This window comes from Moschus berezovskii, chromosome 9 (genome assembly GCF_049115385.1).
Source record: "Moschus berezovskii isolate FMDL1 chromosome 9, NW_MosBer_1.0, whole genome shotgun sequence".
NCBI classification, from domain to species: domain Eukaryota; kingdom Metazoa; phylum Chordata; class Mammalia; order Artiodactyla; family Moschidae; genus Moschus; species Moschus berezovskii.
The window spans coordinates 73,899,384-73,927,306 of NC_142468.1; the positions used below are offsets into that span (position 1 = coordinate 73,899,384).

General features: G+C 37.7%; 1 protein-coding gene across 1 annotated transcript in view; it reads left to right on the forward strand.

The window, feature by feature from the left end:
* The window catches only part of DPH6 (diphthamine biosynthesis 6), a 203,589-nt gene that overhangs the window by 1,941 nt on the left and 173,725 nt on the right, over positions 1-27,923 (forward strand). Inside the window, exons 2-3 of the mRNA XM_055435402.2 lie at positions 2,352-2,446; positions 7,681-7,874. Of these exons, the coding sequence (XP_055291377.1) occupies positions 2,352-2,446; positions 7,681-7,874 (289 nt within the window). The remainder of the gene's footprint in view (positions 1-2,351; positions 2,447-7,680; positions 7,875-27,923) is intronic.

The following is a 27,923-nucleotide window of genomic DNA, read 5'->3' on the forward strand; positions in this document are numbered from 1 at the left end:
GCACTGAGAGATGAGATATGTGTGTGCGTTCTAGGGAATAAGTGAAATCAAGATGCTTACATATCTTTAGACCACGAAGAACATTATTTTCCTAATACACAAAAGATTGAGTCATTTAATTTTACAGTTGAATGGCACCTTGAGGATTAGTTAGGCCAGTCTCTAATTTTATAACAAAGCATATAAACCCAAGCACAATGAGTAACTTGGGAACTAAAATTCTGATCTTCTGCAGGATGTCTCCCCTAATATATGTTATGCATTTTGTGATGTTATAAGAAGTGAGTAAGGGACTCAGCCTTTTCCAAACTTAATTTGACTTTGAAAAGTTTATGTTCTTAGAGCATTTGTTGGACACTGTTGTCCCACAGGGGGCTTTCCATGTAGCTCAACTGGTAAAGAATCCACCTGCAATGCAAGAGATGCCCATTCAGTTCCTAGTTTGGAAACATCCGCTGGAGAAAGGATCATCTATCCACTCCAGTATTCTTGGGCTTCCCTAGTGGCTCAGATGGTAAAGAGTCTGCCCGCAATGCAGGAGATCTGGGTTGGGAAGATCCCCTGAAGAAGGGATAGGCTACCCACTCCAGTATTCTTGTGCTTCCCTGGTGGCTCAGCTGGTAAAAAATTCACCTGCAATGCGGGAGACCTGGGTTTGATCCTTGGGTTGGGAAGATCCCCTGGAGAAGGGAACGGCTACCCACAGGGCACAATTTGGGAAATACTGTTTTAAAATCATATTTGAGATCTTAGCATATTTTAAAATAAAAGGCCAAGTTCTGATTTTGGATATATACCCTTTAATCTTTAATACTCTAAATATTCTAAAGAATTAGATCGTCGCGTCCTGCAGAAATCAAACAATGAGGTTCAGTAGGAGAAGTTGGGCAAGATATACTTATGGGAATATCAGAATCTGAAGGATGAGAGTGTCATGTGTAACTTCACTTTGCCCTTTGCAATTTCCCTCCCCTTGAGAAGTTCAGGAATAACTGATGTTACTGATCAGAATATGGTTGTGGTCATTTAGTTGCTAAGACATGTCTGACTCTTTTGCAACCTCATGGACTAAACCCACCAGGCCTCTATGTCCATGGGATTTCCCAGGCAAGAATACTGGAATGGGTTGCCGTTTCCTTCTCCAGTGGATCTTCCTGACCCAGAGGTCAAACCGAGGCTCCTTGATTAGCAGGGGATTCTTTACCACTGTGCTACCTTGGAAGCCCTCAGAATGTGGTGAAAGTGAAAGTCGCTCAGTCATGCCTGACTCTTTGCAACCGTATACAGTCCATGGAATTCTCTAGGCCAGAATACTGGAGTAGATAGCCGTTCCCTTCTCCAGGGAATCTTCTCGACCTAGAAATCAAACCAGGGTCTCCTGCATTGCAGGCCAATTCTTTACCAACTGAGCTATCAGGGAAGCCCTCAGAATGTGGTAGAGGCTGACAAATGCTGGGAACTAAAAAGGCAAAAGGGCCAGCTTCTAGGATAATCAGTCTCTTAGTTTCTTCGCTTATGAACAGGTCTAAACATTGTCTGGGGGTACATTTGCAGATTTTAAGCAAAGATTAGAATGAAAGGAAACAGGAATAAAACAAAGGAAGGGAGACGATGATTTTTAAAAAAGAAGAAACATGCATGGAGAGGAACAGTAGAGTATTTAACCAAAATAGTATAGTGGTTGCAATTCAACCTTGTTAAAGATGAACTAACACTGGTCTTGAGTAAGTCATTTGCCTTAGGTAGATTTGGTACCAGAATTTAGAAGTTCCTGTCAATTTGTTTATTAGACTTATGACTCAGGCCTTATCCTGCCATTGTATGTGGTGATGGTTGAAAGCTGAAGTACTTATAGTACCGGTGTTTAAACTTTGTCATTTAACTGGATCTCAGATCTTTACTTTGATCCTTTAATTGGTGGTGGTTACCATCATTAGCATTCTCAGAGTGAGAAAGAACATGTACTTTTTGTACTTTTTCATAGAAAATTTCATCTGAGAAGTACATATAATGTGTTTAACTGGAATATAAAATTAAATCATCTTTTATTTGCACAACACTTTATATATTAAAGCAAAACCGCTATCAAAAACCAAAGAGTTACCATTTTAGCTTAATCTTTGTTATGATGGCATATAATTTCATAAGCCCTGGTGAGCAGCAACTTTAGATATTCAGATTCCTTTGATCAGTTGCATTTGCTGTGGAAATTACACATTCTAATGCAAAATAGTCCCTCATATTCTGAAAAGCTGAAAAAAATAATGTGTTCTATTTTGATGTATAATGAGTCTATGTTTAATAATAGTCAGTAACCTGATATTTGTCTCCTTATCTATTTATTTTTTTAGTGGTGGGAAGGACAGCTGTTATAATATGATGCAGTGCGTTGCTGCTGGGCATCAGATTGTTGCTTTAGCAAATCTAAGACCTGCTGAAAACCAAGGTAAGTGTGCATATATTGGAAAGTTCTCTAAATGACTGAAACTCCATCCCCATAATTGCATTCTCTTGTGCGCAGTATGCAAACAGTTAATGGGAACTCATATCTTTAGCACTGTTTAGATGCTACATTCTGTGCTAAGTGTTTTAAATTATGTAATATTTAATCCTCCTAAGAACTCCTAGAAAGTTACTCCTAGACAAAGATACTGAAGCTTAGAGTTTTATAATTTTGTCCAAGGTAAAATAGCTAATACAAACTTGTAGAGCTGACCCTTGAATCCTCTTAGAGTGCATTGTTGTTCCACTCCAACACTTTTCCAAGTGTTGTTGGTAATGTACAGGTAAATAACATACGACTGTTTGGAGCTTGGAAAGTAAGACATATATGAATGAATGATAATACGTAAATTTTGTTATTGAAAGCATTCAGTTCAGCCATCTTCCGTTCCGTAGCTCAGTCGTGTCCGACTCTTTGCGACCAGGTGGACTGTAGCCTACCAGGCTTCTCCGTCCATGGGATTCTCCAGGCAAGAATACTGGAGTGGGTTACCGTTTCCTTCTCCAGGGGATCTTCCCGACCCAGGGATCGAACCCGGGTCTCCCGCATTGGAGGCAGACGCCTTAACCTCTGAGCCACCAGGGAAGCCATCTTAGATGTAAACTAAATGTGTGATACTTGAGAAAGCCATTGAACAATACATTTCCACTTTTTATTCATCTGTGGTAATAAGGACATCTACAAATAGTATACAGACTTTATTTTAGCTACTTTTTTCAGTTTTTCTCCAGTGAAATTTCTCCATTTAGATGTTTTTTTTTTTTTCTCTGTGTCCATGTCGGTATCCAAATTTCCTCTTTCAATATGGACACCAGTCATCTTTGGTGACGGGCTCACTCTAATGTCTTCATTTTAACTAATTACATCTTCAATGACTCTATTCCCAAACAAGATAACATTTTGAGGTGTTAGATGTTAGGACTTTATCCCAAGAATTTGGGAGTAACACAGTTCAACCAACAAAATCTTTTTTTTTAAATTGAGATATAATTGATATATAATACGGTATTCATTGTATGTGTATAACAGTGATTTTATATATATATAATATATATATAGTGAAATGATTACCACAATAAGTTTACTTTACATCCATCACCACAAATAATTATATGTATTTTTTCCCAATCAGACTTTTAAATAAAAGAAAAATATTCATTGATTTGCTTTTCATACTCTTTTATTATACTCATGCAAACATAGATATTGACTGTTAAAATGTAATAGAGGGAGATTAAACTTGTCTAACTCTGTTACTGCTTTTCTACTAAGATCTTTTTATCATCCCCTTTACTCAGCTTCTTTTAAGATTCCATGCTTTTGCTCTACTATTATTTTAGGATTAATTAAATGAGTATTGTATGCAAAAACACTAATAATTCCTGGCGTGAAGTAGGTCCCCAATAAATTTAGTTTAATCTGAGTGAGTGCGTAAAAATGAGTGTTAGTCGCTTAGTTATGTCTGGCTCTTTGCAATCCTATGGATTGTAGTCCGCTAGGCTCCTCTGCCCATGGAATTCTCCAGGCAAGAATACTGGAGTGGGTAGCCGTTCTCTTCTCCAGAGTATCTTCCTGACCCAGGGATTGAACCTGGGTTGTGGGCAGATTCTTTACCATCTGAGCTACCAGGGAAGCCAGTTAAATCTGAATCTTGCACTAGATATTTTTCTTCCTTCCTTCCTTCTTTCCTTCTTTAGTGCTGCCAGCCTATTGAACTTTTATTTTTATATAATTTTACAGTTGTTTTCTATTTATTTATTTTTTTAATGCCCAAATAGATTGTTTATAAACTTTTTGAGAGGAGAGGTCATATCTTCTGTATTCCTTTAATTGTTCCTCAGCACTTGGGACAACTCTGTGGCCCTGGTAGGCATTCATTCAAGGTTTATTGATTGACGGATGAATAATGAACTGACTAGAATTAACCCTTCAAGGCAAGCAGTTATCTGAGTTTTCTTTCCTTCTCTGATTAAGAGCCAAGTAATGCTTGAAGTGAAGTGGGAATATAAAGATGAGAAATATTTTATAGGAGGAAGTAGAACAGGTCCTGTGAAGGTCCTGTGGAGGGTCAGGTGTAAACATACACTTTAGGATTTTGTATGGGTTTCTGATGATTAATAATAATAGCATTTTATAAGTGGTATGTTTAGAAAATGACCTCCTATTTCTGACTTTAAATAATGAAGAGAAAATTCTTTAAGGGTGAGTGGGAACTATACTACAACTTCTGTATTATAAAAGAAGAAGCAGAATTTCCTTGCAGGTTGTATTCTGTTACTTCAGGAAAAAATTTTCTTATCCTTTGTGGCCAGTCAGGCAAGTAAATTTTTTAAGCTTTCTATCTTTAGAGGTGTTTTTTTTAAAAAGAAGATTGTTTATATAATACATACAAGATGTAATTTCACTCTATGGAGTTTTTATCTTGTCTTCAAATTTTCTACATGAACAATTATAGTTCCCTTGTACTGAATCACTGATGTACAGATTTTGACTTACAGTGCGGTTACGTTGAAATACATTAGTTGAAAATATCCTGTTGAAAATTCATTTAATATGCCCAACCTACTGATCATGATAACTTAGCTTAGCCTACCTTAACTCTGCTTAGAACACTTACATTAGCCTACAGTAGGGCAAAACCATCTAACACAAAGCTTCTTTTATAATAAAAGTGTTGAATATCTTATGTAGTTTATTGAATTCTGTAGTGTATGGAAGTGAAAAACAGAATGGTTCTTAAGTATATCATTTGTTTACTGTCTTGATCATGTGGTTGCCTGGGAGCTGTGGCTATCTACTGCTGCCCAATATCACAGAGAGAATGGACCATGTATCACTAGTATCACTAGTCTTGGAAAATATGACAATTCAAAATTCGAAGTATAATTTTTATTTAATGTGTATTGCTTTTGAACCACTATAAAGTTGAAAAATCCTGCTTTGAATCATCTTTATAATCTTCCTTGTGCTTAAGGTTCACTAGCAGGGTGGGTAAGATGACAGGCAAAGTATATCTTTAAATTATGCTTCTTAGTGGAAGGCTCCTCTGTCCATGGGATTCTCCAGGCAAGAATACTAGAGGTTGCCATTCCCTTCTCCAGAGCGTCATCCCAACCAGGGCTCAAACCCGGTTCTCCTACATTGTAGGCAGATTCTTTACCAGCTGAGCCACCAGGGAAACCCAAGAATGTTGTTAGTGAGAAAGAATTTAGTAGTAAATGAAATTGGAATATTACAAACTAAAAGCTTTAGGAAATCAGCTGCACTCTCATTATAATGGAAGACAATAAATGGCTATGGGTTGGTGGATGGAAAGAGTTTTAGCTAATCTTGATTTAAAATCAACAGATGTTGGTGCGGAGAAGGCAATGGCAAGCCACTCCAGTACTCTTGCCTAGAAAATCCCATGGATGGAGGAGCCTGGTAGGCTGCAGTCCGTGGGGTCGCTAAGGGTCGGACACGACTGAGCGACTTCACTTTCACTTTTCACTTTCACACATTGGAGAAGGAAATGGCAACCCACTCCAGTGTTCTTGCCTGGAGAATCCCAGGGAAGGGGGAGCCTGGTGGGCTTCTGTCTATGGGGTCACACAGAGTCGGACACGACTGAAGTGACTTAGCAGCAGCAGCAGCAGATGTTAGTGATTGTTGAATGATTCATTGACTGGCTTTTTTTCTCCCCCTAAACATGTAAAAGGAATCTTAACGAGGAATGACTGGTAGAGATGACTCCAGTATAAAGTTGGTTAAACTAAATCATAGCACTGAGTTTTCAGTGGGTAGTCTGGAAAAGAGTTTATCCCCATAATGGGGATAAATGTGAACTTGTCATAAAATTTACAAAGCTATCTCTTTAAATTTGTAGTAGGAACTTTTGTGGCATGTTAATTGAGGTGCTTCAGGCAACAGTGGAGCCTTTTGGTGTTATTTGATCTTGTACCATTGTTGTTATCTAGCTTCCATTAATAAAAGTTACATTGTGGTTGGGACTAAATGGAGCCTTAAAGGAAAATTGTCTTCTAGGTTTTGAATTCAGTAAAATGTTGTAATTATTCTGCTAACATCAGGAAGTTTCTGGCTGAGAAACTCAAAGTTTATATATAAACTCAAAGTTTAAATATATTTAAATATATTATTTCAATTGTATTAATTGTCTTTAAAAACTAATACATTTAAAGATCTAGTTTAAATTTGATATGAAGGTAATCTAAGAGGCTTTTAGATTACTTTGGCTATATCTCTCCTTCCTACTGAAACCAGGACTAGACAGATTTATAATAATAATATGAGTACGTGGAAGCAAATCTGCTGTGTGAGCCAAAATCTGATAGCATACTGTGGCAATTTTGATTATTGAAGGCCCTTACAATATAATTTTTCATGCCTTTTGATAAAATTCTTTCACGTTCAGTGGAAAGCCTAGATCTGCTTGGCATATATGGATATATACACATACACACACAGATATACACATATATGTCAAACATTGTTTTATAACTTTTTAAAAGCTTAAAAATGTTTTTTAACACCTTCCTTATCGTTATTATTGTACCATAGCATTTCTAGATATTGTGTTTCCAACACAAATACCCTATGAAAATGTGTTATATAGATAAATTTGAGAGTAATTCATACACTCTCGCCTTGTTAGAGCATCTTAAAGCTGCTTATCTTAGGAAGAATTGCAGTTAAAACACCTATTTAATATGATTTATCCTCATTTTTTATATAAATTCATTTGCCCACGGAATCCTTTTTCATCCAGTACCTAATAATATCTCATGGGATTTCTATTCTGCAGAACATATTTTAGAAAATACTCTTCTTCAAAATTATATTAATAGGTGCATAGTATTATGTGAATATACTATAATTTTAATCTATTGATACTATAAAAATGCTGTGATGAATATCTTTGCAAATAATCTTTATGTATATTCATGATTTTTTTTTCTAAAAAAGAGAGTAAATAAATCAAAAAGCCTATTCCAGTATATTTCTAAGTTCATTTGTATCACTAAAAAGGTTCATGTGATTCATCTGTTTTGAATATTTATGTTCTTATTGATATTTTTGGAATCAAATTGTGTTGACTGCTCTCTAGGCAGTGAAACCAGGGGGACTGTCAAACCCACTGTCTTTCATTCTGTTTGATTATCTCCCTTTATTTGTTGCAGTGGGGTCAGACGAACTGGACAGCTACATGTATCAGACAGTGGGTCATCATGCCATTGATTTGTATGCAGAAGCGATGGCTCTTCCCCTCTATCGCCGTACCATACGGGGAAAGAGCATGGATACGGGACCAGTGTACACCAAATGTGAAGGTGATGAGGTTGAAGATCTCTATGAGCTTTTGAAACTTGTTAAGGTATGCATAGCGACTAATTATATTTACTAAGTTCAGTGTGTAATTTAGTAAATTATATTTACTGAATTATTTAGTAATAAATATTTTACAATTCCAAGCAGCCCAACTATTCTTTGAAAAGCTATTTTGTCTTCTCAGTTAGAAAACTGTTACTATGCCTTTATGTTAAATATTATTTAAAAATAGAATTTTTGGTATAGTCTGGCACCGATAATTGTCAAATGTTATTTTCCCAAGTTTTCCTTAGGATTTTGGAGCTGATGAACTTTCAATCATGTTTTTAGCAAATATTTTTTTGAATGCTTGTTATATATAGTTCTAGGCACCGGGGATAGGACAATAAACAGACAGAAAAAGTCTTGTTTTGTTGGAGCTTACTTTTCTGTAGGAGACAGGTCAGTAAGCAAACACATAAATTATATGCATGGTGGTGAAGAGTACTGTGAAGAAAGATGAAGCGGAGTCAAGGTGATGATGAATGATGGCAGTGAGTGGTCCAGAAAGACCTTTCTGCTTCGGTGAAATTTAAGTAGACAGATGCTGATTGCAGCCATGAAATTAAAAGACGCTTACTCCTTGGAAGGAAAGTTATGACCAACCTAGATAGTATATTAAAAAACAGAGACATTACTTTGCCAACAAAGGTCCATCTAGTCAAGGTTATGGTTTTTCCAGTGGTCATGTATGGATGTGAGAGTTGGACTGTGAAGAAGGCTGATCGCTGAAGAATTGATGCTTTTGAACTGTGGTGCTGGAGAAGACTCTTGAGAGTCCCTTGGACTGCAAGGAGATCCAGCCAGTCCATTCTGAAGGAGATCAATCCTGGGTGTTCATTGGAAGGACTGATGCTAAAGCTGAAACTCCAATACTTTGGCCACCTCGTGCGATGAGTTGACTCACTGGAAAAGACTCTGATGCTGGGAAGGATTGGGGGCAAGAGGAGAAGGGGACGACAGAGAATGAGATGGCTGGATGGCATCACCGACTCGATGGACATGAGTTTGAGTGAACTCCAGGAGTTGGTGATGGACAGGGAGGCCTGGCGTGCTGTGATTCATGGGGTTGCAAAGAGTGGACACGACTGAGCGACTGAACTGAACTGAACTACAAGAAAGAGACACTGAGCCTTACTTTAAGTTAGTAAAAGAGGTTTATAAATTAAATACTTAAGTTTCGGAATATAAGAGTTTGCAGCAATTGTGCATTCATTTTTAATTTCTCTGGATGGAAAATTGAGGAGAGAAAGTATGGGACTCATCCATCAATTAGGTACTATACTTAGTTAATGTTAATTAATAGATATCCTTTTATATTAAGCAGTCATCTTTTTAATCTTATTATAGTCAACTATTTGAATACAGTTCAGTACTCTTAAATATGAATTTTATTCAGTCAACTACAGGCAATTCATATAAGGTGTAGCTAGTGAAATAGAGAATTTAAACCAAATATTTCCTTGATGTCTTAATAATTTTTTACAAAGGAAAGAAAATTTCTGTCCCTTCTATACCAAGGGACATTGCATTTTATTTTCTCATTCTTTAGAGAAGTTTAGCTTTTCAGAAGTTATGTTACGAACCCCTGTCATGAAAAAATTTGCTAGTCCCAAATAGCTACTTTAGTGCTGTACTTCAGATTTGATGCTGATCAAAGCCTAATATTAATTAAGAATTTTTATTTTAAAAATATATGAAACTCTTCAATTCTTTTCACTTTGAAAATGTCTCTTATGTTCTATGTCAGTTCAGTTCAGTTTAGTTGCTCAGTGGTGTCTGACTCTTTGCGACCCCAGGGACTGCAGCATGCTAGGCTTCCCTGTCCATCATTAACTCCCGGAGATTGCTCAAACTCATGTCCATCGAGTTGGTGATGCCATTCAAACATCTCATCCTCTGTCATCCTCTTCTCCTCCTGCCTTCAATCTTTCCCAGCATCAGAGTCTTTTCCAGTGAGCCCTTTCTTCGTATCAGGTGGCCAAAATATTGAAGCTTCAGCTTCAGCATTAGTCCTTCCAATGAATATTCAAGACTGATTTCATTTAGGGTTGACAGGTTTGATCTCTTTGCAGTCCAAGGGACTCTCGAGTATTCTCCAACATAGAATATTCTTATTTTTATTTACCCTTTAAAAAACAAAACTGATAGGGAAAGAATGGTTCTATAATTTACTATTTAGGAAAAAATAGATTGCTGTTTGGATATGAGTAGCGTAAGAGGTAAATACTTTTCGAAGGGAATACAGGGACCTGATTTCTTCCTTCTGGGAGTATACATGCTAATAACAACTATTTTGATTATCATCATGTCTAATTCTTTGTTACCCTATGGACTGTAGCCCACGAGGCTCCTCTGTCTATGCAATTTTCCAGGCAAGAATACTGGAGTGGGTTGCCATTTCCTCTTCCAAGGGATCTTCCCAACCCCAGGATCAAACCCACGTCTCCTGTGTCTCCTGTGTTGGCAGGTGTATTTCTTACCACTGAAGCAACTGGAAAGTCCTATCAAACAACAGAAGAGGCATAAAAGAAATTTTATTTCTCTCCATGTGGACAACTAAGACTTTGACAGTGTTCACTTTGAGGTGTGAAAAACTGAGCGCAAATTCTTCACTCTCAAAATTCTTCCTCAGGGTACAAAGAAACTAGGTATTAAGTTTGTAGCATAAACCAACATTACAAAATGGTAGGACTCAATACTACAGGTAATAAGGTTGCTTAAAAACCACTGATAACTGATAACTTTGGAGAAACTGTGATAATAACCCCGTTCCGAGAAAGGGAAAGATAATAAATTACTAATCAATTTAATTAAAAATGGACTGATTAGTAGTAATTAAGAAGAAATTTCCCTTTTGATACATTCTGTCTTTGGAGAAATGGATGCTTTGCCATTATCTTTATAGTAACCGTCAGTTATGACATAAATTAATGCTAATGTTAAATCTTGACAACTTCTGCTTTGGAAGTTCGTACATGATAATTATAACTATAGCTGAAAGAGATGTTATCAAGTTGTCTGGGACTAAAAGTTCCTTCTTTTTCTGTGCAAAAATATTAATTTTAATATAGGATATTTTAAGGACGTAAATATTAGAAATATACTGCTTTTATGGAAGAGATTGTATAACCAGGCTTTTAAAGTTAAATCCATTTATGAAACACTGGGGCAAAGATTCCAATAGAGGTCTTACATATTCTAATGAATAATTGAGTAATTATGGGAAAAAACGAGTTGAGAAGAGCTATAATTCAAGTTCGTCTTCACTTGTTCTAAGAAAAGGATGGAATTGCATTTTTTAATCCTTTGAATATTAATGAAGAATTGAAAGCATTTAGATTCATTTTCATTTTAAACATTTATTTATAAAAGGTTGTAGTTTTGTGACTTTCACGTGTATGTCAGACTTTTGTTTTTGTTAACTCATTTTACCCCAAGATATTAGAGCTAATATTTGAATAGGAAATGTTTGTTTTTTACAAAGAGTTTAATTGACTGATTGCTTAAAAGAAGTAGGAAAGACTTGGAAGAATTTGCAGAATTAAAGATTTCCTATCAGCATTTTGTAGAAGTCATGAAAGCTAATAGAAGTGGAATAAGCCTTTATGTCATGGATTGTCAGGTGATTATGACAGATGTGTATATATATATATATATCTCAAGCTGTTTGCAAAATATATGGCTTTCATATAGCTAGTCCTTTACTCTTTAAAATTTCTTTAATATTAAAATATCATTTGATTCTCATCTGGGTTAGTTTGGCATATAGATAACTGGTATTGTTCTCTAAGATATAGTAATTTTCAAATTCTGTGGTTGTTTTTCTTTTAAGTCACATAAAGCAATGCAACAGTGCCTGCATGATATGTCTAAATACCATAACTCTATAGAGAATATATTTAAGGATCTCTTATTCTTTCATAACTGGAGCTACTTCTTACTGGATCTGATATTGTCCTCTTTCTTGGTTTATTCCATAATTTTGATGGAATCCATCATTAAGAGATTTCCTTAGAGAAGTTACTTTCAAGTCCTTGCAGTTTGCAAATGTTCTTATTCTACCCTCATATTTGATTAGTATGTTCATCAAATTTAATATTTTAGGATGAAGGTCACTTTTCCTCAAATCATTAAAGGCACTGCTCCATGGTCCTCTAGCATTTTGTGATAAGTATCATGCTAGTGTGATATTTGTTCCTTTTTTAGCTGACTCGTTTTTCTTCTTGTTGTCTTTTATGATTGTGTCTTTATGTTTGATGTAATGAAATGTCACAGCAGCACACTGGACATTGAAAGTGGCTTCCCCTGTATCCTTTCTACAGTTTTCTATTGAGTAGCCACATACCTCTTTCCTCTTTCTGCTAATGATTGTTTATGGATGGCATTAATCCAAGTGAAAGCCAGTCACAGCATGGCATCCAGGCCGTAGCCATTAGGTCAGGGTTGGTTTTATTAATCTGCATTGTACCACATAGGATGAAAGATGGTGGATTTTTGGCAGAAGATAAGGTCTTTCTCCTGTGCAGAGCAATATGTGGATGTGAGACCTACAACTGCTACTGCTTTCTTTTTTTGATAGAGAGAGAGGAGAACCTGCTGTCTAATCTGGCACACAAAAAATGGCAGCGCCAGTAGAATTGCAGGGTGAGGATGGCTCTGCAGAATGCCCTTCCATTATTTGTTTGATAATTGACTCCCTTTGATCTTCTTCCTTCTCTTTTGCTGTACTCTGACTGATCACACTTTAGAACTCCCAGTTTGAATTTTCATGTCTCTCGTCTCTTCTCACATATCTTCCACCTCTGTATCTTTTTGTTGTACATTCTGTGAGGTTTCCCTTTTAAATACCCTACTTTCTTGTTGAAAGTTCCTTTTTATTTTAGCAATCAGGAGCTTTACTTGTTTATTGATTGTTCCTTTTTAATAACAACCTCTTTTTCCTTCTATAGATGTATTAAAAAATCCCTATATTCATCTTAAAATACAGATTAGAGTCTTTAAACATTTCAATCTCTGAAATACTCATGTTTTCTTTGGGGTCTGTTTTCTCATTTTTTTTCTCTTTCATGTTGAAGGCTTTTCTCAAATGTCTTGGTTACTTGTTCATATCTAAGAACAAGGCAAGAGGAAAGCTGAATAGATTCTTTTTTTGAGATTAGAGTTTTTCCAGCTTCACACTTCATCCTTGTTATACCTGGAGCTCAGGATAGTGTGGCTTTGTTTAGTTCCTTTCTTGACTTTCTTCTGTCCTGAACTGTGGGTTACAACTTCCTCTGTTGATTTATCAGTCATTGTTCCTTCTTCTGCTGCTTTCTGACTCAAGAATCTAATTGAAATCTCTGCTTCATTGATGTCTCCCCCCCAGTTTTCTTTGTTTTTTAGAGGTTATAACTTTGTTTTCATTTTAATAGAATCTCTTGATTCAGAAATCTGTGTTAATTTCATTCTAATGAAATTTATTTAATATTCTTCCCTAAGTTGAATATTCAGGAGAAGGCAATGGCAAGCCACTCCAGTACTCTTGCCTAGAAAATCCCATGGATGGAGGAGCCTGGTAGGCTGCAGTCCATGGGGTCGCTAAGGGTCGGACACGACTGAGCGACTTCACTTTCACTTTTCACTTTCACACATTGGAGAAGGAAATGGCAAGCTACTCCGGTGTTCTTGCCTGGAGAATCCCAGGGATGGGGGAGCCTGCTGGGCTGCCATCTATGGGGTCACACAGAGTCGGACATGACTGAAGCGACTTAGCAGCAGCAAGTTGAATATTCAGTTTCAATCTTTCTCTTCTAATCTTTGATACTTTTCTTCTTTCATGTTCCTTTTTGCATTCAGTTCAGTTCAGTCGCTCAGTCGTGTCCGACTCTCCACAACCCCATGAATCACAGCACGCCAGGCCTCCCTGTCCATCACCAACTCCCGGAGTTCACTCAAACTCATGTCCACAGAGTCGGTGATGCCATCCAGCCATCTCATTCTCGGTCGTCCCCTTCTCCTCCCGCCCCCAACCTTTCCCAGCATCAGAGTCTTTTCCAGTGAGTCAACTCGTCGTATGAGGTGGCCGCATGAGGTGGCCAAAGTATTGGAGCTTCAGCTTTAGCATCAGTCCTTCCAATGAACACCCAGGATTGATCTCCTTTAGAATGGACTGGTTGGATCTCCTTGCAGTCCAAGGGACTCTCAAGAGTCTTCTTCAACACCACAGTTCAAAAGCATCCATTCTTCGGCGATCAGCCTTCTTCACAGTCCAACTCTCACATCTGTACATGACCACGGGAAAAACCATAGCCTTGACTAGACGGACCTTGGTTGGCAAAGTAATGTCTCTGCTTTTTAATATGCTATCAAGGTGGGTCATAACTTTCCTTCCAAGGAGTAAGCGTCTTTTAATTTCATGGCTGCAATCAGCATCTGCAGTGATTTTGGAGCCCCAAAAAATAAAGTCTGACACTGTTTCCACTGTTTTTCCATCTATTTCCCATGAAGTGATGGGACCAGATGCCATGATCTTTGTTTTCTGAATGTTGAGCTTCAAGCCAACCTTTTCTCTCTCTTTCACTTTCATCAAGAGGCTTTTTAGTTCCTCTTCACTTTCTGCCATAAGGGTAGTGTCATCTGCATATCTGAGGTTATTGTTATTTCTCCCAGCAATCTTGATTCCAGCTTGTGCTTCTTCCAGCCCAATGTTCCTCATGATATACTCTGCATATACGTTAAATAAACAAGGTGACAGTATACAGCCTTGACGTACTCCTTTTCCTGTTTGGAACCAGTCTGTTGTTCCATGTACAGCCTTTTTCCATTAGGCATTTTATATTGCTATTAATTATATTAAATATGATTTAAAATTACTTGGTGGATAGTTTTAATTTGAATGCAGTAATAAATGCGTAATTTTCTTTTTTCAATAGAATAGTTAATATTGATAGAAAGACTTGTGAATAACTGATATTTTAAAACTGGATTTTAATTTAATATTTTTAGAAACCATCGATTACAACTTTACTCTTTATATTGGTTAGAATTCTTTTGATTACAAGGAGCAGAATGTCATATTCAAGCTGATTTAAATAAAAAGAATTTACTGTTAATGACCTGAAGATAAGTTAGCTTCAAGTAGATTAGAAACAAGATACAAACTATGTAATCAGAACACGCACACACACAGACACACCCATTTTTAATCTCTTGCCTTTACTTTTTGTTGATTCTATTCTGTTTGGACCCCTGTAGTCAGAAGATGGCTTGCAATTACATCATTTCTAGTTCGTTTCTGTGTGTGTGTGTGTGTGTGTGTGTGTGTGTGTGTGTGTGCATGTGCCCACACAGTCATGTACAGCTCGGGGTGTGTGTGTGTGTGTGCACACACGTGCCCATACACTCAGTCATGTACAGCTCTGGGGATCTTCCCAACCCAGGGATTGAACCTGCATCTCTTGTGTCTCCTACATTGGCTGATGGGTTCTTTACCACTGTGCCACCTGGGAAGTCCATACTTAGTAGGAAAAGTGGTAATCTCAAATAGGTGGAAGAAAAATACAGTTATGCTTCATTGTCATTCAGTAGCTTGACTTGTATCATCCATGAACCTGTTGTTGTTGGGAGAAGATGGTTTTGTTTGATGCGATAAGTCTAGATCCTGTGCCAGTCCTGGAGCAAGTCATGATTACTGAAACCACATTTACTGTTCTGGGGGAAGAATAGGACCCAATGTTGGAAGGGTAGATCTCCAAATATAAAGTAGGCTGTTGCTGATAGGAGGCTAAACTGTGGTAGGAGGCTAAAGGGTAACAATTTTCCTGAAAATAAATAGATTCCAACTGCTTACAAGCTTGAGAGCCATTCTTGATGGTTCTTCTTTCAGTATTTTCTTCCCTCTTTCCCCACCCCTTCTTTTTTGGCTTCCTCCCTTTCTGTTCCTTCTTAGCTTCTTTAAAAAAAAAAAAAAATAGTTGATGATTGGAGCCACAACAGTGAGCTTATACTCTAGGACCTGTATTTTTAGTTGCTCATGATAGGCATGATAAAGTCAACGAGTTCAATACTTCCTCACTATCTTTTTGTGCAAATTTGTTCCCTTTTCTGTATTTCCCTCTTAGTTAAAAGCATTGTTATTTATCTCACTACTTGAGTGTAACCTGGGGCTTCACTACAAGACTTCTACTTTCTCTCAGTTCCCTCCTATCTCAACCACAATCTTTAGATCTTCAGGACCTTTTGATATTACTTCTGTTACTTCTGAAGCTGACCCTTTGACTTCATTTTGGCCATAACTAGTTTTTTTTGTCGAGACTGTGCAAGTCTTTTAACTGGTCCACTTGCCTTCAGTATTGCCTTGTGTACCTGCCAAACTTTGCACCACGTTCTTATCAGCTGATCTGTGAAAATGGACTTCCCAATTTGTGCAGAGGTAAAGAATCCGCCTGCAAGTGCAGGAGACGAAGGAACCCCTTGGAGGACGAGCTTGATGGGCCCTAGTCTACAGGGTTTCAGAGAGTTGGACATGACTGAGTGACTGAGCATGCATGCATGATCTACGTTAAGTACTTAAATACCCACGTTTAAGATAAAATCCAAACAAATTAGCCTGGTAAAAAAGACTCTTTAGGAAAAGGCCTTTGTGGTCCCACCATTTATCCTGCTATTCTCACACAAGCTTCTGGGTCAAGTTATAGTGAACTAATTAGGTTTCCAGGAGATTACTTTTTCATATCTGAGGTTTTTGCCTATGCTTTTCTTTGCCTTTATCTCTTTGTTCTCCTGAAGAACCCCTTCTTGCTTCGTATCCTGTGAAATCAGCTCTGATTTACATTCCTATATCTTGAGAACTTGTCTATACACCTCTACTGTACTTTTCAGTACATTACTCGGATTGTTTATATGATTGTCTCTTGCTGTACTGTGAGATCCTCAAAGACAATCTCAGTGCTGTCCACTTTTATATCTCTGGAGTCCAGCTATGTTCCTGGCATATAGATGTCTTTTAAAGGATTGTTGAAGAAATTAGTCTGAAATGTAACAGATTATTCTTTATATAATAATTTAACTAATGCAGGGGAAGTCACAGCATTGTTAAAAATATGATGTAAAACCATTGGCAATTTTATTTTTGTTTTTCATTTGGAAGCTTAAATAGAATGGACATGATAGTGAAACTTTTCACAATAGGGTATCCTATTGATTTGGCAGTGTCACCAAGTTTACCAGGAATAATTTCCAGCTGCAGAATATTTTATAAAAATGCTAAGCAGACACTTTTTCAAATTGATACAAGTATATTAGAAAACCTCCTTATTATAGTGGAAAACTGCTTTGTGAATCTCTTTTCACTTTGAATCTCAGGGGGATAAAACCCTAGATCATTGGATGGCTTAAGGCAAATCCAAAGAGTTTTGAGTGGGAAGAACATATAAGATGGCCTTAAGATTTGCAGGGAGGACTCATAGTGCTAATTAAACAGGCTCTTAGAACTGTACACATTGCTCCTGGATCTTAAGTATTGTACAACTTGCCTCAAGCCCTTTCAGTTCCCAAGATTTGGACATTAAGCCTAGTCTCTTGGCATAAGAAATGCTTTTCTAGTATTGATTCTGGACTCCAAACAAGAAGATTTCGAATTAGCACAGACCAGTGTCATTTTGGAGAAGGAAATGGCAACCCACTCCAGTGTTCTTGCCTGGAGAATCCCAGGGACAGCGGAGCCTGGTCGGCTGCCGTCTATGGGGTCGCACAGAGTCGTACACGACTGAAGCGACTTAGCAGCAGCAGCAGTGTCATTTTGACTTCCAGGTGTGTCTGTATTGAGGCTGTGCCATCTCTGGCCCTTTGATTTTCAAGTCAAGCATGCATGAGAAAGTACCCGATGGATGATCTGTCTGGAAATAAAATGTTAGATTATACTTGTCAGTTATTACAGTGTGTAAACTTATCACAGGTCTACAGTCTTCATCTATAGATTTTCCTTAAAGCGTGAAAAACGTGACCTCCTCATCCTGGTAAAGCTGTCATTCTGTCTCCTCACCCTTGAACTTGGTATCAGTGATTGTATGTGTACATTACACATGTACTTACATATTCTTTATCTTTTGCCTGATTCATGGCCTCTATAAATTCACCAATTGACTTACTTTTATGTCCTTGTGTTCCTTTCTTCTACAAACCATAGATTTCTTTTCGAGCTTATCATTTACTCTATATATTTTAAAGTGTGTTGGGTATATTTGACTTGTCTCTCAAATTTCTTTCTTTTATGCTTTTCAAACTGTGATGTTTGTGTCCTATTGACTTTTTTACTTTTTTCCTGACTATGCTACTGTTTATTTTTTTTAAAAAATCCTTTGTTAATGTCTACTTCTGGAGTTGTCTAAGATGCTAGTTGTATGTTTCTGTTCCACAGCCCATTATTTCATTTCTAGACCTGTAGTTTACCACATCTTTGTTATTTTCTCTATTAAAGAACCAAGAACACATTTCAAAGATTTATAAGTATAGATTACTTTATTCCTTTATTGTTGTCTTTACATTTTTTGTAACATAAGACTCTATTGGTGGTCTCACAACAACATGATAGGTTGTGAATTGAACTTTTTATATTGGCTTTCCCTTTTAAATAGGGAACATCTTCATTCAGCAATTCGTAATGGCTAAACTGTAAAGTGGGGCTTCCCCGGTGTGCTAGCGGTAAAGAATCCATCTGCCAATGCAGGAGATGCAAGAGAGGTGGGTTTGATCCCTGGGTAAGGAAGATTCCTTGGAGTAGGAAATGGCACCCCACTTCAGTGTTCTTGCCTGGAAAATCCCATGGGCAGAGGAGCCTGGCGGGCTATAGTCCATGGGACTGCAGAGGGTCAGACGCAACTGGGCAAATGAGCACACACACACGCTACTACTAACCTCAGATTAATCATAAAATCAATGATAATGTCAATAAATATTTAGAGGGTTTTTTTTAATCAATAGGAAATGATTTACTAGGGGCTTGCTTTATGACGTGTGAGAATCAAAATATGTGTCAATTGACCTTGACTTTTCCTGTTTTAACCTGTACTAATACTATTAATTGGAGAAGGAAACGGTAACCCACTCCAGTATTCTTGCCTGGAGAATCCCATGGGCAGAGAAGCCTGGTAGGCTACAGTCCATGGGGTCGCAAAGAGTCGGACACGACTGAGCGACAGAACGGAACGGAACGGAATACTATTAATAGTTAGAGACATTTCTCATGTCTCATTTTGTCGTTGTTGTTGTTGAGTCACTAAGTTGTGTCCGACTCTTTGTGACGCCATGGACTGCAGCACGCCTGGTTCCCCTATCCTTCACTATCTGCCAGAGCTTGCTTAAATTCAAGTCCACTGAGTCAGTGAGACTATCTAACCATCTCATCCTTTGCCACCCCCTTCTCCTTTTACCTTCACTCTTCAAGTCTTTGATTTTGTAAACATTAATTGAATGCTTATAATGTACCACTATTGCAAATTAAAGAGATCTACAAGATCCTGATAATAGGCAGAAACAAAAAACTAATATAATGTAGAGTTGCTATTAGAGTGTGCCTTTGATGAGCTGTGGGGATTCAGAAAACAAAAAAGTGCCGTGTTGGGAAGTCAGTAGAGGCTTTCCAGGGGAAGTTACATTTGATATCCTTAAAGGTTATTTCAGTTTTGACAAAGGCAGGCATGGAATATGCCTAAGAGAATGTTGCAAATTAAGGGCTTAGTTTAGCCACAGTCATGGAAGCAGGAAATCATGAGATATATTAGGGAAATAGTAGTTCAGTTTGGCTAAAGCTCAATTTTAAGGAGTAGTGGGAATAAGTCTGGAAGGGTCGATTAAAGCTACCAAGAAGAGTGACTTTCATTTTAGACCACGTTCAGGCAGTGAGGAGACCCCAGGCGATATTTTCCAAACTGAATTCAGTGGTCACAATTTTTCCTTTAAGTGAAAGAACCTACGATAAAATAGAAAATATCAAAAGCCATTGTACATAGTAAGGTTATTTATTATTTTGTGAAACATGTGTGTGTGTGTATACACGTGTGATGTGCATGCTAAGGTGTTAACATTTTATATATATATGTTTCTTACTGTTAAAAAGTTGTTGTGGTTAAATAAGTTTGAAACCCACCACCCTGAAGGATTTTGCAAAAGAAATGATGTAGAAATGTATGGCTGAAGGAAGCTTCAAGGGCATTAGTTTGAACCACTAATAATGTTAAGAAGTAGATTGTTGTTGTTCAGTTGCTTAGCCATGTCTGACTGTTTGAGACCCTGTGGACTGGAGATGAGGGTTCAAACCACCAGTCTGGCGCTAGGGGGATGGGGCGTTGTGTGGCTGTGGGCCAGGGGCCTTGGCACTCACGCCTGACGTGTTGCACTGAACAAGACCAAATCACTGGTTGTGAGCGTGAAGGGTGTGTCCAGTGTCCTTCGATGGGTCCCGTGTCACTGTTTACATGACCTGTTTGTGTGGTTACATAGCCCTTTATTTAAAAGAGAGAAGTTCCTTTTACGAAGTTATTAAATTATATGTTTAAAAGCTAGAAAAAAAAAAAAAAGAAAACTCAGATACTTGGTTAGCTGAAAGGTTCTGAGCACATGAGCTGGGGGAATACAAGTGAGAGAGTTGAAGAGGGGACATGGAAGAGGTGGGTTGATAAGGCTTGATGGTAATATTGAAATTAAAAGGAACAAGGAGTCTATGTAAGGTACCTTGGTAACTGACAATTACACGGCTAATCTACTCAGCTTTCCCTGGGCAGTGTTGATGATCAAAGTGAATTATGATAGCTGTCTATTACAAAGATTGTGATCCTCAATTTGCAGCACCTAACTTTGTCATCTCTTTAATCTGTATAGGATGGTATAGAAAATACTTCATATCAATCTGGGTTAATTTAATCATGATTACCTCTTAATAAATGTTAGTGTTGTTGATCCTTTTACATTTTCTTCATAGTACACAGCAACTGAAATATTCTATTTTGTGACATTAAATAAATAATAAAGTACCTACAGGGGAGTGCAATGTACAATACTAATGCTTTTGACATAATAGTAATGTATGTAGGTGGGATTCAAATTACCATGGTCTTTCTCCAGTCTTTCACACTTCATAATGTCTCCTGGAAACTCCTGCCAGGTTAGTTTTTCTAGAGCATAGATCCAAACACATTTTTCTCTTCATCAAAAATCTTTACCACTGACCCCCAAGGTTCTCTGCAATATTGCTTCATCTTCTCTTTCACATTTTCCCACTATTCCCCTACAAAGAACCTATGTTTCACCTGCACTAGACTGTTGTCAGGGTTCTTTCTTCCCCACACAGTCCTTGTCTTTCCTGCCTAGTGCTATGCTTTATTCAGAAATAATTTTTCTTCTCCAGTTCATTCTTTTACATGGCATCTCCTTGATGCCTTCCTTGATATGCCCCCACTGAGTATAATATCTTCTTCTCTGAAACTTTCATGTAACATTGTACTTCTATTATAGTACTTAATAATCTATCTTAATATCCAGAACTACTGGCTTTGTTTTGTTGTGTGTTTTGTTTTTGCAGTGGGTTTTTGTTCAAAAGTTATAATTATTTCAAGGGGCAAGGATTATATTTTGTTCTTTTTTATTTTTTATGAAACCCCACACACTCCTTGGACTGTACAGGCATTACGTTCAACTACTGTCTGGAATTCACTTTTTCTTTCTCTAAAACTTGTACATAGCTTCCTTCTATCCTTTTTATTTGTTTTGAGAATAAATGAGAAAATATATGAGAGCCTCTTTAGGTTTCTAGAATAAAAGATGTTGTATAATTTAGTTTTTTTAAAACCTGCCAATTTCATGTCAGTCTCAGATTTTCTTTCATCTTTACTCCCTAGCTTCCCAAGTACTCTAGTAAAACTAAATAAAATAAATTCTTTTTTATTGCATACAAATTTCCATTCAGTTCAGTTCAGTTGCTCAGTCGTGTCCAACTCTTTGCGACCCCATGAATCACAGCACGCCAGGCCTCCCTGTCCATCACCAACTCCCGGAGTTCACTCAAACTCATGTCCATCGAGTCGGTGATGCCATCCAGCCATCTCATTCTCTGTCGTCTCCTTCTCCTCCCGCCCCCAACCATTCTCAGCATCAAATTTCCATTAGTGTATTAATATTAAGTAGTGGCTTCAAGTTGCCATTGAGATGAGTGTAATTCCTCTTGATTTTATTAGTATATTAATGCAGAGAAGAAAAAGAGTGGTAATCATTCAAATTGTGAAAGAGGTTTTTTTAATTGAGGCAAATTTATATTATATATTGGATTGAATCTATTCTTCTACATTTGTTGCCTATAGTTTTTGGCCCTCCAGAGTTTTTTTTTTTAAGACTCTTTTAGTCCAATAATACAATGTTCCAAAAGATGTGTAGAATTAATGTTTCCTGTCCAGTTTCCTATATAGGTAAACAGAGGCATGGATTGTTTCAAAAGAAGATAAAGAAGTAACCCAAAGATGACAAAGGTTCTTATTACTAGATGCTTTTATCTTCCATTAAAAATTATTTTGGCGTGTTCTTTTAGGGTTTAACTCTATGCTTATTTTTAAAATTGAGTCAGTGTTGCTGCTACTGCTAAGTCACTTCAGTCGTGTCCGACTCTGTGTGACCCCATAGATGGAAGCCCACCAAGCTCCCCCTTCCCTGGGATTCTCCAAGCAAGAACACTGGAGTGGGTTGCCATTTCCTTCTCCAATGTGTGAAAGTGAAAAGTGAAAGTGAAGTCGCTCAGTCGTATCTGACCCTTAGAGACCCCACGGACTGCAGCCTACCAGGCTGCTCCATCCATGGGATTTTCTAGGCAAGAGTATTAATTCATTTGTAAAAAGCCTCAAGCAAAAACTTTAATTGAAAGTTACAGTAACTAAATTTAGAGAATTTTCAACTTTTGAGACAGTATATGAAGAATTAAGAGATTTTAAAAATGGCCCTAAAACAAGGCAGAGGCATTAAAATGGAATTGTTATGCGTACTCCTGTATGTAAGAGCAGTTATCTTTCACTGCCAGCAGAATTATCCCACTGTTGCTCATAGAATCCACAGTGCTGAGGCATGTGGTCATTTTGTGTACTTACACAGAGTAGGTGCTCAATGAGCAGTTGTTTAATTAGACTTACTGAACAGACCTTGACAAAATTTAGCTAATATTGATCCTTATAGATTTCTATACAAATAGAGACAAATCAGAAGAGGCATTTCCCTTCTGTGTGCAAAATTCTTTACTACCTATTATAAGATTGGTTCCAGGGTGATTGAAATGGTCGGTGGTCTGTTTTAAAACAAGTTCCCTTGTTGATTCCTTTCTGTATAGTAATTTTGCAAGGTTACCAGAGAGGAGGAAGAGTCATTGTCACTTGGTACATACCCCGTGGCCTTCCCTTTGGGCTTTTCACAGTTTCACTCCTTTAATCATTTTTATTTGTCTCACAGTCATTTTTGTGACTTCCTTACACCTCACACAAGTTTTACTGATTTTTACTGATTATATAGTTTAGACTTGATCAGAGGAAGCTGATAAGAGTCAGTCCAGTGGGGTTCAGTGCAGGCTAATGTGATATTTTAAGACAGGATTTCTTAACTTAGAGGGGAGAAGTGTTTTTTGAACCCTGAAATTTTTGTGAAGTTCTTTTGTGAATATAAATTTTTCTAACGAGAGGTCTAAATTTTTATTATAGTCCCACAATGATCTGTTCTTTTTTTAAAGTTTAAGAACTACTGTTTAAACCATCAATTTCAGAAAGCCTTGTAGCCTAGGCTACTTGGCTACTTGTAGCCATGACTACTCAAAGTTAGGAATCTATTGTCCACTAAGCCTATAATATGCTATGTGCTATGAAGTCAGAAGGGGCTTCTGTGGCTTCCAAAAAGCAAAGAGGAAAGTAGCATGGAGTTAGTGTACCTGAGAGCAGATGTGGATGTCCAACATCTCTCAAGAAAGATATTAAGATCTCAAAGATAATAAGATCTCAACGATAATCTGAATTTAATTCAGATACCATTATATCTACTACTGTGGTCAAGAACCCCTTAGAAGAAATGGAGTAGCCCCAATAGTCAACAAAAGAGTCCAAAATGCAGTATTTGGGTGCAATCTCAAAAATGACAGAATGATCTCTGTTCATTTCCAAGGCTAACCATTCAGTATCATAGTAATCCAAGTCTATGCTCCAACCACTAATGCTGAAGAAGCTGAAATTGAATGGTTCTATGAAGACCTAAAATACCTTCTAGAACTAACACCAAAAAAAAAGATGTTCTTTTCATCATAGGGGACTGGAATGCAAAAGTAGGAAGTCAAGAGATACCTGGAGTGACAGACAAGTTTGGCCTTGCAGTACAAAACGAAGCAGGGCAAAGGATAACAGCGTTTTGCCAATAGAACGCACTGGTCATAGCAAACACCCTCTTCCAACAACACAAGAGAAGACTCTACACATGGACATCACCAGATGGTCAACACCAAAATCAGATTGCTTGTATTCTTTGCAGCCAAAGATGGAGAAGCTCTATACAGTCAGCAGAAAACAAGACTGGGAGCTGACTGTGGCTCAGATCATGAACTCCTTATTACCAAATTCAGACTTACATTGAAGAAAAGTAGGGAAAATCACTAGACCATTCAGATATGACCTAAATCATATCCCTTACGATTATACAGTGGAAGTGAGAAATAGATTCACGGGATTAGATCTCATAGATAGAGTGCCTGAAGAACTATGGACAGAGATACATGAGACTGTACAAGAGGCAGTGATCAAGACCATCCCCAAGAAAAGCAAATGCAAAAAGGCAAAATGGTTGTCTGAGAAGGCCTTATAAATAGCTGAGAAAAGAAGAGACACAAAAGGCAAAGGAGAAAAGGAAAGATATATCCATCTGAATGCAGAGTTCCAAAGAATAACAAGGAGAGATAAGAAAGCCTTCCTCAGTGATCAGTGCAAAGAAATAGAGGAAAACAGTAGAATGGGAAAGGCTAGAGATCTCTTCAAGAAAGTTAGAGATATCAAAGCACCATTTCATGCAAAGATGGATACAATAAAGGACAGAAACGGTATGAACCTAACAAAAGCAGAAGAGATTAAGAAAAGGTAGCAGAAGAACTATACCAAAAGATCTTCATGACCCAGATAACCACGATGGTGTGATCACTCATCTAGAGCCAGACATCCTGGAATGTGAAGTCCAGTGGGCCTTAGGAAGCATCACTATGAACAAAGCTAGTGGAGATGATGGAATTCAGCTGAGCTGTTTCAGATCCTAAAAGATGATGCTGTGAAAGTGCCACACTCAATAAGCCAGCAAATTTGGAAAACTCAGCAGTGGCCACTGGACTGGAAAAGGTCAGTTTTCATTCCAATCCCAAAGAAAGGCAATGCCAAAGACTGTTCAGACTATCGCAAAATTGCACTCATCTTACACACTAGCAAAGTATTGCTCAAAATTCTCCAAGTAAGGCTTCGACAGTACATGAATCAAAAACTTCCAGATGTTGAAGCTGGGTTTAGAAAAGGCAAAGGAACCAGAGATCAAATTGCCAATGTCCGTTGGATCATCAAAAAAGCAAGAGAATTCCAGAAAAATATCTACTTCTGCTTTATTGACTATGCCAGAGCCTTTGACTGTGTAGATCACAGCAAACTGTAGAAAATTTTTGAAGAGATGGGAATACCAGACCACCTTACTTGCCGCCTGAGAAATCTGTGTGCAGGTCAAGAAGCAACAGGTAGAACTGGACATGGAACAACAGACCAGTTCCAGATTGGGAAAGAAGTACATCAAGGCTATATTTAACCACCCTGCTTGTATTTAACCACCCTGTATATTTAAGCACCCTACTTATTTAACTTCTATGCCCAGTACATCCTGCAAAATGCCAGGCTGGATGAGGCACAAGCTGGAATCAGAGTTGCCGGGAGAAATATCAAATACCTCAGATATGTAGTTGACACCACCCTTATGGCAGAAAGTGAAGAGTAACTGAAGAGCTCTTGATTATAGTGAAAGAGGAGAATGAAAAAACTTAAAACTCATCCTTCAAAAAACTAAAATCATGGCATCCGGTTCCATCACTTCATAGCAAATAGCTGGGAAACAATGGAAACAGTGAGAGACTTTATTTTCTCAGGCTCCAAAACTCACTGCATATGGTGACTACAGCCATGAAATTTAAAGACACTTGCTCCTTGGAAGAAAAGCTATGATAAACCTAGACAGCATATTAAAAAGCAGAGACATTACTTTGCCAACAAAGGTCCATCTAGTCAAAGCTATGGTTTTTCCAGTAGTTACTTATGGATGTGAGAGTTAGACAGTAAAGAAAGCTGAGTGCCGAATAATTGATGCTTTTGAACTGTGGTGTTGGACTTCTCCAACACCCTTGAGAGTCCCCTGGACAGCAGAGAGATCCAGCCAGTCAACTCTAAAGGAAATCAGTCCTGAATATTCATTGAAAGGACTGATGCTTAGCTGAAGCTCCAATACTTTGGCCACCTGATGGGAAGAACTGACTCATTTGAAAAGACCCTAATACTGGGAAAGACTGAAAGCAAGAGGAGAAGGGGACAAGAGGATGAGATGGTTGGATGGCATCACTGACTTAATGGACATGAGTTCGAGGAAGCTCTGGGAGTTGTGATGGACAGGGAAGTGTGGTGTGCTGCCTTCCATGCGATCGCAGAGTCATACATGACTGAGTGACTGAACTGAACTGAAAGATAATAGAGTGAAACCTGCCATCTTATAATTTCATGTAAGAAATGAAGATGACCAGAGAAGGACCAATAGGCTTGGGTCCTGTGTGTTTTCAGGATGGTTCTTAATAGGCCTTTGGATTTACCGTTGACGGAGAAAAGGACAAGGATACAAATGCAGTGTTCCTGATTTCCTCAAGTACAAGTTTCTTCTGAATTTCTGTTGTGTTTAGTTACTCTTTGGGTTGTCATTACATTATGCTTTGTGTGCACCCTTATTTGCTTATATATTTTATCTTCTTTGCTAGTTTATAACCCCTTGAAGGCATAACTTTGTGTTTTTCCATTTTGGATACTCTGCAGTGCTCATCATGGTGCACTGTCCATAAGAAATACACAGAATTTTTCATTATATATTTTCCCTAGGGATGCTGTTGAAGATTTTTCCCATGTTACATATGCAGCTTTATAACAATCCAAGGGTGAAATTTCTCTCAGGACTTAGTCTTTATATCAGTTTGCCTTACTCCGACTGTTAGTTTTTATTGTAGGAACACTAAATCATGCAACTCAGTTTCCTCTCTATATTGATTATTAGTGCTGAACCATGCAATTTTTTTTCAGTTATTTTTGTAATTATAATTGCTATTGTTCATGGAACACTACCTGCCAGGCCTTGCCTTAATCTCTACGCATTATATTTTAATTTATTTTTCCTCAGCCCTGTTTATTATCCCTGTCTTGAAGATAAGTCATTGAAATACAGGACAAATAACTTATCCAAGGTTATACAGCTAGAAAGTAGAACATGTACTTTTAATCTCTGTGTTCTGCTGTTTGCCAACAATACACATGTGTTAACTCATGCAGGTATTACCATATACCAGTACATATATAACACATATATAGACCAATAAGGCATGTATGAATTAACAGTGAGACAGAGGGACAGATATGTGATTTAATAAGGAGAGGAAATTATTAAATCATGGATTAAAATGATATATCTATGATCTCATCTCATTTCAAAGTTTTCAGAATAGTTTTAGATTATTGCTACTCAAGTTTGGTCTAGGGGCTGGTGCTAGTCCAAGAAGTGTTTTCCATTGGTTTAAGGTCAGCTATTTTTTTGGGCTGGAAGAAGCACAAGCTGGAATCAAGATTGCTGGGAGAAATATCAATAACCTCAGATATGCAGATGACACTACCCTTATGGCAGAAAGTGAAGAGGAACTCAAAAGCCTCTTGATGAAAGTGAAAGAGGAGAGTGAAAAGGTTGGCTTGAAGCTCAACATTCAGAAAACGAAGATCGTGGCATCTGGTCCCATCACTTC